General features: G+C 39.8%; 1 protein-coding gene across 10 annotated transcripts in view; it reads left to right on the top strand.

Annotated features, from left to right (window-relative positions):
* Positions 1-14,388, top strand: part of ULK4 (unc-51 like kinase 4) — a 656,651-nt gene that overhangs the window by 326,206 nt on the left and 316,057 nt on the right. For all 10 annotated transcript variants that reach the window (XM_075586693.1, XM_075586692.1, XM_075586691.1 and 7 more), the window contains one exon: positions 4,251-4,299. In XM_075586693.1, the coding sequence (XP_075442808.1) occupies positions 4,251-4,299 (49 nt within the window). The remainder of the gene's footprint in view (positions 1-4,250; positions 4,300-14,388) is intronic.

The following is a 14,388-nucleotide window of genomic DNA, read 5'->3' on the forward strand; positions in this document are numbered from 1 at the left end:
GATGGTTCCTGAGATCAAGGAGCAGATTGTTGTCTGTCTTTGGATACAATTTAATATTTTCTATTTTTAATGCTAAAAGTTATTACAATTTCTCAAGCAAGTCAGCCACTGGGTGTTGTACCTGGTAGGCTATGTATCTGGCTTGTGACATCATACTGGTGACATCATAATGCGCATAGCCTGGTGGCAGGTAAGGAGAGTCAGATAAAGTTGACAGAGAAAGCAGATGAAGAAAAAAAGTGAGGAAGTCAGTTGGCACGTGAGGAGAAAGTATGAATGCTGGAGAATGCGAGAGAGGCAGAAAGAATTGGGGACATCATAAGGTATTAAAGCAAAGTGAGGGGAGGGAAGGAGAGAGAAGGGGGAGAGACATGGAGGTGGGGGGGGGTGAGGATGAGGGGAGGGATGATGTCGGCTTCTGAGAATTCCTGGTACTTTCAGCTAGTTCAGGGGTTGGCAACCTGCGGCTCTATCCGCACCTACATGCGGCTCTCCTCCGTCCGCAGGTTGCCGGTTCCCAGCTGCTGCCTCTCCCCCTCACTGTGCTGCGGGGGTGGGGGCGGCCGGAGCTGGTCGGGCATCTTGTTGCCGCCGGTCATCTCCCCAGCTGCTGGCTCGCCTCCTACACTGTCCCACGAGTTAGAGGATATTACTGGGGTATTTAGACGTCATGGAGTGCACCTTTTGGAAATTGGTATAGATATCTTTTATTTGTGATTAGCAGGAGGTTTAGAGACGGGAGTGACATTTTTGTTGAGTGAGTCAATGCCAGCTTAAGGGGTTAAATGGCCTAGACTGTGGCGATGTAGTCAAGAGGTCCAGGGGTGATTCTCACCATTTACGCAGGCTCAAGGTTCAGGGGACCCATGAGTGGATCTGTATGATATTATAGGGGCATGCACGACCCTAGGGTTTGGTGAACATCTGGCTAACTGGACAGCCAGTGTGATAGGTAGTAAGTCATGATAGGATGGATCATGAACTCTATGGAGAGCTATATGGTGAGATTGGGTGGACCTCCTGTATGTGTATTGAATAAAGCTGCGGCCATCTTTATCTCATCTTTTGTGTCCGCGTTTTTTATAGAGAGGGCGTATGGAGGCTCCGCTGGTCAAGTTAGGCTTCAGTTTTATAATGTTTGGAGGGCTGCAGAGATTAAACCTTTTTCCAATATGTCAACCTTTTGTTTAACATATCCATTCAAAATTGTTCATCACCACCATTTATCCCATGCTGATGTACTTAATGTATTTATAAATGTTTTAAGTCATTTCAGCAAGCCAGAATGATTTTTCAGCCATCCTACAATGATTTTTTCCAAGATCCCTGCACATGTGATGCATGTAGTTGCAGTTTTAGAAAGATAACTCTTTTGCAGCGCATGTGGTCATACATTGCAAATATAAATGGCCAAAAATCATTCAAATGCAGTATAGTCCCTTGCGAGCTGTTTTTTGACAATTCAGGAAAAAATGTCTTGCTTGATCTAGGCAGTCCAATCTGTTATTTTATAAATAACAACTCATCTGTATGTGGAAGGTTATATTTTTTTCCACATATTGATAAAAGTCACTTAGCTGTAGAATAGTAACCATGGCCAGTCAGTATTAGATTACCTGGCACTAGCATAAGAATTCACTTCCTTTGTTAATGTTTTCAGTTTAATATATATTGAAGAGATGTTTATGAATTTTTTACAAATTGAATAGGCTTGGGGAAGTAATTTCTCTGGGTTTCCATGCAGTGATTGTTGGCTTTTGTTTGTTACAATTCTTTAAACAAATGTTTTAGAAAATGTACAGCGGTGACCATTATGCATACAGTGTATTGCCCAATATTATGTTGCAGCAGTTTCTCAAAAAAATGGAAGACTAGTAATATCATTTAATATGTGGAAAGTGAAAAGTAGCGAGAGTATGCTTACACACATCTATAAATGGTACCAATATATCAGTCTGCATATTTCAGGTTCCAGAGGGGTCTCAATTTGCAGCTTAAGACAGCAGTTTATTGATTGTTGATACACAGTTCCCCAAATAGCAGTTATACTGCAGGCGCATTAAGCCATGAACCATTCAAGCCAAATCTTGAAAACAGCAGACTAAAAAAATTTCCATTGCTTATTTACTATGCTTGCTCAGTAGTGTATGATGGAAACACTGGCACAATCTGAAATGTGGTCACAAGTCATAATGATCACTGAACCAATTACAGTATTAAGGTTTTTCCCAGATATTAATTTTCTAGATTTAATATATTAAACAATGGCCGTGCTTTTCCTAGTTTGTAAATAATCAAAGCAGAAAGTGGCGTTGTTTGTATAGATGAAATGATCCTTTACAATGATAGGATGCCCACATTTAACGCTTTCCAAAATTAGAAAAAAAAATCCCATTAGCTTCTAACGAGTGTGGCTCATCGTGTACAAGAACTATGTAAAATGTACAAAATAACACTATGATCCACGGGGGAGTGTGTGAGTCCAAATGCAACCCCTGGACTTATCTTTGCAATGTTCAGTGTTTAATACTTTATTTGACACATCATAATGTTGATGTTCAGATTTTCAAGGCTGCAGTCCGTGTTGACAATCCAAGAAATGCGACAACATTTACCTTCTGGTCTGTATTTACATCGGAGGAATTAAAACTTGTTCCTTCATATGACACCCCTGTACCCTCTTGAATCTTGAAATTATTTAAAGGTGCTGTTCCTTCTAGGACTAAAATCTGCCATTGACAGAGGCATTTTAAACCCATTCAGTTTCAAAATCTTTAATGGCACAAAATGCCACTGATATTTTGATCACACATTATATAAGTTATGGTGGGTAAAAAAGTGAAAAAAACCCTCCAACATACAGTGTACAGTAAATAGAAATATCACTTGTGAACACAATCGCATGTCTCAGACAGGTCTGCCACCTGCTTTTCACCATTATCTCTTGGCATACAATGCTTCCACTGCAGCCAGGGATTCTGGGTAATGACATGCAAATGAGCAATTGCTATCAGATTGACCATGGCCCTTGATCTCTTCTCACGCTTCATTTTGTGTACAGATTGCTTCCATGTTTCACAGAGAGTGGTTTGACTTCCTTTAGTTCCTTCCTTTTGAAAAGGGAGAGCCGGTCCTGCTGAAGAGGACACCAGTTTCCTCCCCCCTTCACCCTTCCCCGATTCATTGTGTTTTTACTGGTGGGTAGGCAACCAGTGGCTGTGTTCGCTTTTCCCTGGTCTTTTTCCATGCTCTCTGTGTACTTAACCCTGAGTGAGGCCCCTTTGGGGATTGAAACTTCAGTTTTTCTACCTGTTGAGTGCCTTTTTTGTTCACCTTCGTTTTGCGCGCTGTATCTTCTTTCTTCTGAGTGATGTCTTTTGGTGAATCATTTCTTGTTTTATTCCATTTGTTTACAGAACTATGACAATGCCAACTTATTTAGAAAATGTTACTTTTGTCTGCCCATTAAATGTCCTACTTTAAGCCTCTAGATCCAGCTAATGTGCAGTTTGTTATCTTGCCACTGTTAAATAGCAAGGCTCTGTAACCTGGGTAACAAGATCTAATCTAGAACTGCCAGATACATCTTTCTTGAGATTCAAATGTACAGAGGGACACATTTTATTAAAGTCTAAATACCTTGGGAGAAAATTGTGAAGTAAAAAAATGTTGCATGTTTCAAACATGTATGTCTCCTCCAAGGCTTTCTCTACCATGCACATCCTTCAGTATGTAACTGCAAGGAAAGAGTATATTCTGCTGCTTCCGCTCACAGGTCTAGGAAACAAAATAAATGGGATTTGGGTAGTTCCTGACCAAAATTCACATTTTCAAGTAATATTTCTGGTGTTAACTTAAATTTGGAAACAAATGAAAAAAATGTTTTTTCACTTTAAATGAGGGAGATGAAACAGCAGGCAGTTTTTACCTGCTAATAATTTAGCCAACTACCACACAAGGTGTCTCAGACCACTGATACAGGTGCTAAACACACTGATGTAAACGGCAAACCAAGAGCAGGTCATAACATAGAGAGAAGCAGGAAACAAGAGAAAGCACCATAATGTACAACAGTGGAGCCCAATGGTAACAATGTTTGATAAATGCAATTCATTTGATAATGCAACACTTGTCAGTCCTGTGCTGGGTGGCAATAAGATTTCTTTCTATATGTCTTTATCACTGTAAAGTAAAATAAATACGCTATTTCTTATTGTACAGAAAATTTATATTTGTTTCCATTTTTACAGGGTCATTGAAGAAAGTAAGCTTGTTCCAGTTCTGTTTCAGGTGGTTTTGGTAAGGAAACTTTTTGATACTTTTTCTGCGCCACAACCTCAATGTCTAAGAACAAGCCTAATTATTTACCACGGGTTGACAATCACAAGTTGTTGTTCAGTTTAATTTTCTTACAACATCTCACCCTATAGCAGTTGCTCTTTCCTTAATATCTAATTAAATGTTGGAGTGTGCCACACAGGTTACTAAGTTACAGATACAGCCAGATTCATTGAGCAGTTTGCCTCAAGGAAACTGCAGCTGAAATGCTGCCTGACCACGGCCAGATCGTGGCTTTGCCACGGCCAAAAACTCACTAGGATAATTGCCAATGAGGATTAACACAGCGGGGACTTCTGGATGGGAGTGCCATTCAGAAGCAGGGGCCCCCGCTGTGTTAATCCTGATGGGAAATTCCCCCCTGCGTGACACTTGGCATTGATCAGGCCAGAATGGGCCGCGGTTCACCCGCAGCAAGTGCAGGACATGGTGGAGATGCATCTTGCTGCATCTGTATTAGCTGAATCCTGAACTTTACTTGAATAACTTAAGTCTTAGATGTACAGTACTAGCAAGGGCGGGCTGGCTTGGGGGAAATTGCCCCATGAGCCGGTCACATTGTAGACATTTGGGCGGTCGCAGGGAGGAGATGTACTGTAGACCTGCACACTGTAGCCCCGCCCATGCAGGGCAGCCTGTGTAACTGAAGGGCTGCTGCACATTCCGGTCCTCAGAGGGCGCTATGCACCAGGCCACCCTGCTACTCTGATCCAGGCAAGGCAAGATTTACACTATATGTATTGTGTGTGTATCTGTGACTCTGGTGGGTGTGATGGGTTACTTTAATGAATGGTGTGTATATATATGTGTGTGTGTGTGTGTGTGTGGGGGGGTTAACTTAATGTATTCATGGGATCATTTTAGTTCAGGGACACTGATACCGATCATATGTCTCTGCAACATGCCAGGATATGTACTGCTCTTTATTGTGTTTTGCATGTGTAGGTCCTGAACTCTGTATCAATTGACTCTTAAGATTTGCCAGCCTATTTATCTTAATCCTTTTTTTTTTTGTCTGACAGCAATGCTGTAGTTTTTAATGCAGTAGTTTTTAACTGATTCAGTTACAGTTAGTCCTTGTGCTGGATGTGACCTCAGTTGCACAATCTTTATGACAGGTGGCTGGAAAAGAAACATAGGTTACCTGTTTAAACCTGTTTTTTTTTCATCTTTGAAGAAAGATTCTGAACATGCCAAGGTTGCTGGGTTACTAATTAGATAAATGCAAACTATATAGAGCAACTTCCATAAAGCCCTTGTCTGGTATAGGCTGCATAAAGTTCTCTTTACTTGGCCTTTTCAGCCTGATCACACACTTTAATAATCCTCTGGTAGTTTTCTATGGGGGAGAAATATCAATGTAAAATAATTGTACAGGTCCGCTCCAATTTTGATGAATACAGTAACTCATCACAGATCAAAGCAACTTTCCTCGGGATTGGAGTGAGTTGTCTGCCCTTGGGATGTGACATTAGGGATTTACACAGGGTTTTTGGAAAGTGTTATCCTTAAATGAGGATTATACTGTACCTCTGAGGTGGCATTAATGTTAAGTACAGTATGCCTGTAAAGCACTTAGAAATTGAAATGTGTTATATCTATTATGTTAAGCTGATATAGGAGTATCTTATGTACGGACAATGCTTTTGAAGTAGGTAGATCCACTGTCAACTCTTCTTGTGATTTGGGCAAGTCACTTTCGCCTGGATTTATTAAACCTGTAAGACACATTAAAGCCTATGCAAGTGAATGGGCTGTAAAGTATGTTATTGCGCAACACTGCTGAGTAATTATGGGCCTTTATCTCCCTGTGCATCCTGTATAGGGCCTGCAGAACATTGTATACAGCACTGTGTACACTGTCAGTGCCATAGAAGAATATAAATATGATATTCTTGTAGACTGACACATTTGAATTTGCATTTCTTTTGTACTGTTTTGCTCAACGCACAAGATGCAATTTACTAAACACAAACCCTGCAGTTGTCCAACTTAATTTTATTTGAAATCTTTTACGTTTAGGAAAAGCTATACAAAAAGAAAACAACAATTTATGTATGTCATAAAGGTTTTGTTTGTAAAAGAAAAGCCCTTCAAGGAAGCGGAATACAGGTTATTGCATATATAAAGTATCCTATAAAAGATGATAGATTTTACTACAAAAATTTGTGAAGTTAATGATTAGTGTCTCTGAACTATTCTCCTCTTAAAGGCATCATTTGTAAACTGTATTTCTCTACAGTTTTATATTGCAGTGCACATTGAATATTGGAATTCACACCATTATGTATGTGTGTGTGTGTGTGTGTTGTTACATCTTGGACTATGATTTGTCACGCTTCCTGCAACTTTTTTTGATTGCACCTACAAACCACATATTTGAAGACTATCCTTTTTAGGTTTAAGTCTAGATTTTATTCTCAGAATATTTCCCTGACAAAAGTGAAGGAATCAGACTTGACAAATTCACATATTATTAGAGGAACAAAACAAGTACTGTAGTGTCTAGATGGAGATTCTTCTTGTCCTGAAGTAAGGAAGTGCACGTTTTGTGGATCTACATTCACACAGTTTAGATCTTGCGCATGCCTAAATCAGATCAAATAAGCTGAATTTGGAGATTTATGTAATGCATGACTTTAATTTACTTAAATTTGACTCTTAATTGTGTTGATTTTAATTAGCTACCCTATTGTAAATCATTGATGTAAAAAGACTGTAGTTATACAGTAACTAAAAAGTGTATGCCTCAAATCAATGTATATCCATCGAGTTTATAATCTAAGAACAAGTAAGAGCAGTGAAAGCCAACAAACTCAAAGTAAATGGAGTTATCATCACATAGTCCACTGCACAGACTCTCAGTTGAGAATGCAAAATGTTATACATGCACATAGGGTTGCCAGGTGTCCAGTATTGAACCAGACTGTCCTGTATTTGGACACTCTGTACAGTAAAAAATGAGAGGTACTGTAATACTGGACATGTATGTGTCCGGTATTTTCCTGAGGAAAAAAGAGAGATCCAGCGCTCCACGGATTTCAAGATAAATGAATTTATTGTGCCACACAACGTTTCGACCAATAGGCTTTTTCAAGTGATTAGGCCTAATCACTTGAAAAAGACCTGTTGGTCGAAACGTCGCGTGGCACAATTAATTAATTTAACTTGAAATCCGTGGAGCGCTGGATCTCTCTTTTTTCCTCAGTGTACATTGGAATTTGCCTGGCAGGTACTTCCTTGAACCAGCAGCACCGGTAAACTGTATGTATTTATCTATATTGTGATGTGCAGCCTTAACCCCCCTTTACTCCGGTATTTTCCTGCCTGGACATAGTGACCTGACGCACCTTTCACCATTGAGTCCAGTATTTTTGGAGAAGCCATCTGGTAACCCTACATGCACAGTATTAAAGCACATAAAAATGGACATCCCAGGTATCGAAACAAAATAGGACCAAAAAGTTGTCACCGCACAACCCAAATATTATGTACGAGACAGGACGTAGGTTGATCTGTTTTGCGACATTAGTGTTCAGTGAGTCACCCTCCTCAACATCCCTAAACAGAAACACAAATGTAAAAAAAAAAATACCAACACACCATAAAATAGCGCCACTAAGTAAACATGAGTTATTTATACCAATGAGCTAATAATCTAAGATAAGGATTTAATCAGGAGCTACAAAAAGCCTATCATAAAATCCGAATCACAACAAGGTGTAGTGGCATACCACAATGAGTAATCAATTACAAAAATCTCCTAAATCCTGATCCTCGCTAATACCAAGAGGGGATCTAGTCTGCAGTTCAAATATACATAGTCTCCCACTGGGACATTTAACTGATGCTGTTTGTCCCTCTCTGATCAACATGTCCCTGTTCTATAGTGAAGGAGAAATTCTATACTGTATCTGGCTATCATTAAAAGCTGCAAAATGCCCTGAAATGGGTTTATTCTTCAGAGTACAAGTCATATTTAGGTGACAAGTGAGTCATATTTAATATTTGTGCAGTTATGCAGTGCTTAAAGTCTAGCATTCACAATACTCTGTATGGATTTGGCTAGTGCTCTGAGGAAATGCTGATTTTTTTTTTTGATTTTTTTTTTTTTAATGCCATAACTTTATTCTCCTCAAATTACCCCAGGCACAACAATATAAAACCGAAATAAATAAATGGATAAAAACGACACTGAAAGTAATGTCAGGATTTATTTGCATTTTTATGTTGTCATATATCCTTGTCACCCTCTCCTGCCTGGTTCTTTTTGGTCATATATCTGTTAACTGTATGAAAAGAAAAGTCTGTATTGTAAATCACGGTTGCGAGTTTAGCTATTCTGAATGACACATTCTGTTTTACCTGGATGCTCACTTATTTAAGAGTCAGTCTCACATACTGTAATGACATATAAACAAATTCAAGAAGGTGAAAGTCTTTTTGCAACGTAGCACATTGTCTACCACTGCTAATGGACGCTTAATAATTTAAGTGTATTATCTTTGTACAGATTTTGAAGCCTGATTAAGAAGTTAAATAACAAATATTTCAGAATATACAAAGGAACACATCTAAAAGAGGATAACAAAATGATATAATTGTGGAGTTATTAAGAAGTTTTTACAATATACCATTGACAGCTGTTCTCAATAAGCAACTGAAAAAAATAAGTGAAGATTCAACTATTGGATAGTTACACAATGGGGCACGTGACCAGGGTTAAAATAAGAAAGTAAATGCAACTTGTACAAAACGCATTTAAAAAAAAAATCAATATAGTACCCGCCCCAGGAGGGAGAGTTACATCTATGATGTCCCAGGCCCACAGAGTGGCTAGACCAATTTTGAGCGCCCTAGGGAAAAGGCCAGATATGAGATTCCAGCTATGTCATATACGTAATTCATGTCTTGTGATGTATGCAATATGAATGGAAACCCCCTCCCAACCTTATGATTTCTGTACCCCCCCCTCTCACTCCTTATTCTTTTCTGTACCCCCCCCTGAATAACTGTATGTTGAAGAATAGAGCAGGGAGAGGGCAACATACGTTTTAATTTAAAAAACAAAGACATATATATATTTCTTCACTGACCAGAATTTATCAAACGTTAACATAGTGAGAGATGATTACTACTGTACTTCTTGTGGTAAAAGGATGCCTTACAGCAGGGGGGCGCAAACTTTTTTTCCTGTGCCCCCCTGCCTGCAGTTCCTTTCTCTCCGCACCCCCCTCCCCCATCCCAGTTTACCTCGGCTCCGGCATGCTATGGCAACATGACGTCACATAACCTCGCCGCGTTGCCATGGTGACGTGTCTAAGAAGCAGTCGGAGCCAAGCTAAGTGCAGTTTACAGAGGTCTTCGCCGCTCCCCCGGCACTTAATTTAAGTGCCTTTGGGAAGTGCGCGGGGCCTCAGTAAACCCCGTGCCCCCCGCAGTCAGTCTTACAGCAATGGTGGCCAACCAGTGGATTACTATGGCATTTGGAATGGCCAGCATCTTCCCCCATGCCCGTGTCTATCCACCACCCCCGCCGGTGAGCAAGGAAGTCAGACCCAACATCCCCATTTTTCCTTGGGGGGCACAGCTCCCCTTCGCCGTGGGATCAGATGCCTCCCCTTACACCCCACGGTAAAATTCTAGAGCGTGGATTGAGGAGAAGAGGAGGGGGGGAATTGAGGCAGAGGATTAGAAGGGGGGGAATGGGGAAAGAGGGGGGGGAACTGAGTGGAGATGGGGGAATTGAGTGAGGGGAGACGAGGAGGGGATTGAGTGAGAGAGGAGGAGAAGCAGTAGGACAGTGGCCTGCTAAAAATGTGTACCAATTTATTAGAACACCTAAAAAAAGTTGGCTATCCCTGATTTACAGGATATTTGCTTACTTAGAGTCCTTTTATAATACCCATGTGCTAACTGTGCAGGCATATACTCTACCTGAGGTAATCTCCCTACTCAACATACAGGATACCTGCAAGCTCATATTGAACCCCCAAAATAACCACAACATATATATAAGCATATAGGTGTCACAGAGGAGTGCTACTGAGCATGGCGATATATATTTAATACCAGAGACAGAACACGAAACACAGACAGAGCTCAGTGCACATCCAGTGAAACCTATACACGGTACAGTGCCTAAATATATATGTATAGATATCTATTAAATAAAATGGTCTTTTAGATTAACATTTTGGCCAAAGTGTTGTAAGCCCCTGAGCCACTACACGGCAGACCACATCTCAAGGGTCCCTAACACTAATATAAATTCTTAATAACCTGTGCATTACCAGGAAGAATGATTTATAATAAATCTGTCAACATTAGTTGCATAGTTCTAAGTCTGATTGAAGCTCTTATTAACCTGTACATTACCAGGAAAAGCACTGTGGTCTGCCGTGTAGTGGCTCAGGGGCTTACAACACTTTGGCCAAAATGTTAAACTAAAAGACCATTTTATTTAATAGATATCTATACATATATATATTTAGGCACTGTACCGTGTATAGGTTTCACTGGATGTGCACTGAGCTCTGTCTGTGTTTCATGTTCTGTCTCTGGTTTTAAGTATTACAAACTTCAACTAATCTATACAGTACTTCTCCGTGTGGCCAATAAAAATATAATGAAAAAACACACAAAAGACATCCCCAGAACGATTTGTTTTTATTGGTAACAATTTATTCATTTCATGTATCTAGATATACCTATTTGTTTCATTTAAATACTTGCTTAAATATGGATGCACACACATTAAATTCAGGCAGCATTTTTTTTGTTAGTCTTCTCAATTGCATTTATCATGAAGCAAATTTGAAATATGATACTTCAAAGCTCATGTGATATCTACAATGTTTGCTTTGATATCTAAACCCTTTAATGAGATCCTTAAAAAAAATATTTTATTCTTAGTTTTTGATCTTTCTAAAACACCTATCAACTGCTTTTGATTTTCACAAAGCCCCCAAATTTTTCATCAAGAATTATGTCAGTCCCCATTTCATTTGGTGGCATTCTTCAAAGGCTAGTATTTAACAAATAGATTATATTATCACATTTCAAAGAAACAAGGGACATATTTGAACATTTTTTAATCTAATTTTTAACTTAATAGGCTAGTTGTTTAAAAGATTAAATCAGTCCTGGACATGAGGCTTCTATTTTCTGTCTTTACATTTAAGTCAAACCATCGCTTGTAGCCACATTATCAAGGAGTTAACTTCTAGCTTTCAATTATCTTCTTTATTTGTTCAGGATAATTACTTTTTTTCCCACTTAAGCAGTATTGGTGTCAAATGTGTAAATTGTGTACCACTTAATTAGTATACATGCAGAGGCCTCCTCTGAGAAGGTCATATGGGCATTGGGACAAGATATCCTCCCTTATCAAACATGATTTTATATTGGGCAATTAATCTAACATTTGAGAACCATAATCTACAACAAATCCATTTATAGAGAAATTCCTTTCAGTGTTTTGGAATGGGCAATGTATCCAATCAAAACCATTTTACCTTAACTGTCAAGAGACCTACCATCTTGTGGCTCTTTGTTTCCCCGTGACGTTCTTATCTGAGGATAGGCTAGATCGCCATTTTCTCCTTGTTCGGGAACGATTAGGATTGGAGCACAATATGGATAATAATTTGTAATTTAGCTAAGTCAAATTAAAATACCGTTTTGCACTGCATACAATGTATCCATCCTGCCAGTGTAAAGCCAGCAGTTTTTCCTCCAAATAGCTTTAGAGTTTGAATGAACGCTATATTTATATAAAAAAAATATATAGCAATTGAATAGGTTCTGGGATTGAAACCAAGGGGCCTATTCATTAAATTGTGATAATAGTGTTCCCATGTGTAAACTGGCAATATTGAACATTTGGCCATATATATTAAACCCTTATTGCATGCAAAAACTGAAATGCATGTTGAGGTAGCAATTTGGTTCCAGCTGTGCATTTCCCTACAACATATGCAAATTATGTGTGCAAATGAAGAAATCTCGCCAAGTTACGTATTTACATAGTATTCAATAAGTGCGAGATTGGATTTGACAGGGGAAATCTCACAAACCCTTTTCACCTTTCACAGGGAGAGAAAGAGGTAGGGGAGGAGATGGGGAAAATAGGAGAGAGGGATGGAGAGATTAATTGCCCTCCCCCTTCATATACCACAAACACTAACCTATTTAACTTGTAATAATAAAACACATTCATATAGGTATTACATAGGCTAAAAAATGTATGTATATTTATTTATATAGTGCTATTCAGATACATAGCGCACAATACACATGACATAATATTATAACACTGGGAAGAAGTGCTTCAGACAAAACAATTGGAAAAAGATTCCCTGTCCTGAAGAGCTTACAATTTAAGTGGTAAGTGGGGAGAACATACAGAAACATTAGGTGGGTGTCCTGGTAAGTGCGTCTGTAAGGGGCCACGGTCAGTGCATATGAGATGTATAGTATCAGCCAGAGGGGCTACCCATATGCCTCGTTAAAGAGTTATGTTTTAAGAAAGGTCCTAAAGGTGGAGAGAGATTGTGCTAGTCGGATATTGAGGGGAAGAGCATTCCAGAGGTGTGGGGCAGTGAGTGTGAGAGGTTTTAGGCGGGAGAGGGCTTTAGATACAAAAGGGGTAGACAGAAGACATCCTTAAGCAGAACTCAAGCGTTGAGCAGGTGTATAGCGAGAAATTAGGGTTGAGATTAAAAAAGGGGCAGAAGAGTGTAAAGCCTTAACAGTGAGGAGAATTTTGTAAGTATACAGGTTTTAATAGCAAGCCAGGAAAGGGATTTCAGCAGGAGAGACGCTGAGACAGATTTAGGAGAGAGTAAAGTGATTCTAGCAGCAGCATTTAGGGTAGGTTGTAGGGGAGACAGGTGAGAAGCAGTGAGGCCGGACAGTAGAAGTTTGCAATAGTCGAGACAGGAGAGAATAAGCGTCTGCATTAGAGTTTTAGCAGTAGGGTGACAGAAGTAAGGTCGTATCTTTGCAATGTTACTGATAAGGAAAACACAGGTGCAGGGATGCACCAATATAGGTGCTCAGAAATGTATAAAAGTTGCTGGAGAAATATCTCTTCCAAATATGAGTTGTAGGCATAAGGCAAAGCTGACAGGGCGCCAGGGTCTCTAGTAATGATGTGGCTCCCCAAGAGCACTATAATAACATGTTATGAGACTCACCCTTGACCAGCTGTAGATGCCGTGCCCGTGATGGATGTCCCGGTGTGTAGCACCGCCAACCCTCGAACGACTCGTCCGTCGTGAGGGCGGTCAATGACCGGCGGTGTGTTGAGTGGCCTCTGCTCCAGCAACCCGGCGTGCAACCGCAAATGGCAGATAAGAGAAGACGCCTCACAAGGAGGAAACACGCGATGCACCGCCGTCAGAACAAATGGAAGGCTGGTCAGCTGACTGTGAAAAAACTTTATTGCTCCCAATGTAGAGCTAGCACACTTTGACGCGTTTCAGCCAATTGGCCTTTGTCAAAAAGTGAATAGCAGCTCGCAGACCGCACATGATATAGCGTGTTCAATCATCTACACCTGTCACTCCCTCGTCACCAAGGTGAAGAGCCGGTGTGTGATGAACACAGAAATATCCACTGACACATTGAGTGAGTTAAAAACATATATACAGCGATTCACCTGCCCTCCACTAGCAACATAAACAATCCGAAATCGTGTAGAGGAGATGATAAAGAACAGGGCAGGCTTTATCACGTTAATGAATGGTTAAAAACAAATTGGTTACATTGGTAAGCATGAATCCTTATATAGAATAAACATATTATTCATATTAAATGGCAAAACTGGATGACACTATTCTATAATATATAGAGGTTCATGGTTAACATGGTGGAACAGTAGGTTATATCTAGAAGTACATGTATTGTAGTAATCAAAGAGAGCATACAGTGCACTTACTGTGTATATATAAAAATCAGAATTAATGGGTATAACTGTGATGCCAACATTATGAGATAATGGAACAAGGAAGGGGGAGGGGGGGGGGGGGGGGGGGGAAGGAGGGG

The sequence above is a fragment of the Ascaphus truei genome, chromosome 2 (assembly GCF_040206685.1).
Source record: "Ascaphus truei isolate aAscTru1 chromosome 2, aAscTru1.hap1, whole genome shotgun sequence".
In the NCBI taxonomy this organism is placed as follows: Eukaryota; Metazoa; Chordata; class Amphibia; order Anura; family Ascaphidae; genus Ascaphus; species Ascaphus truei.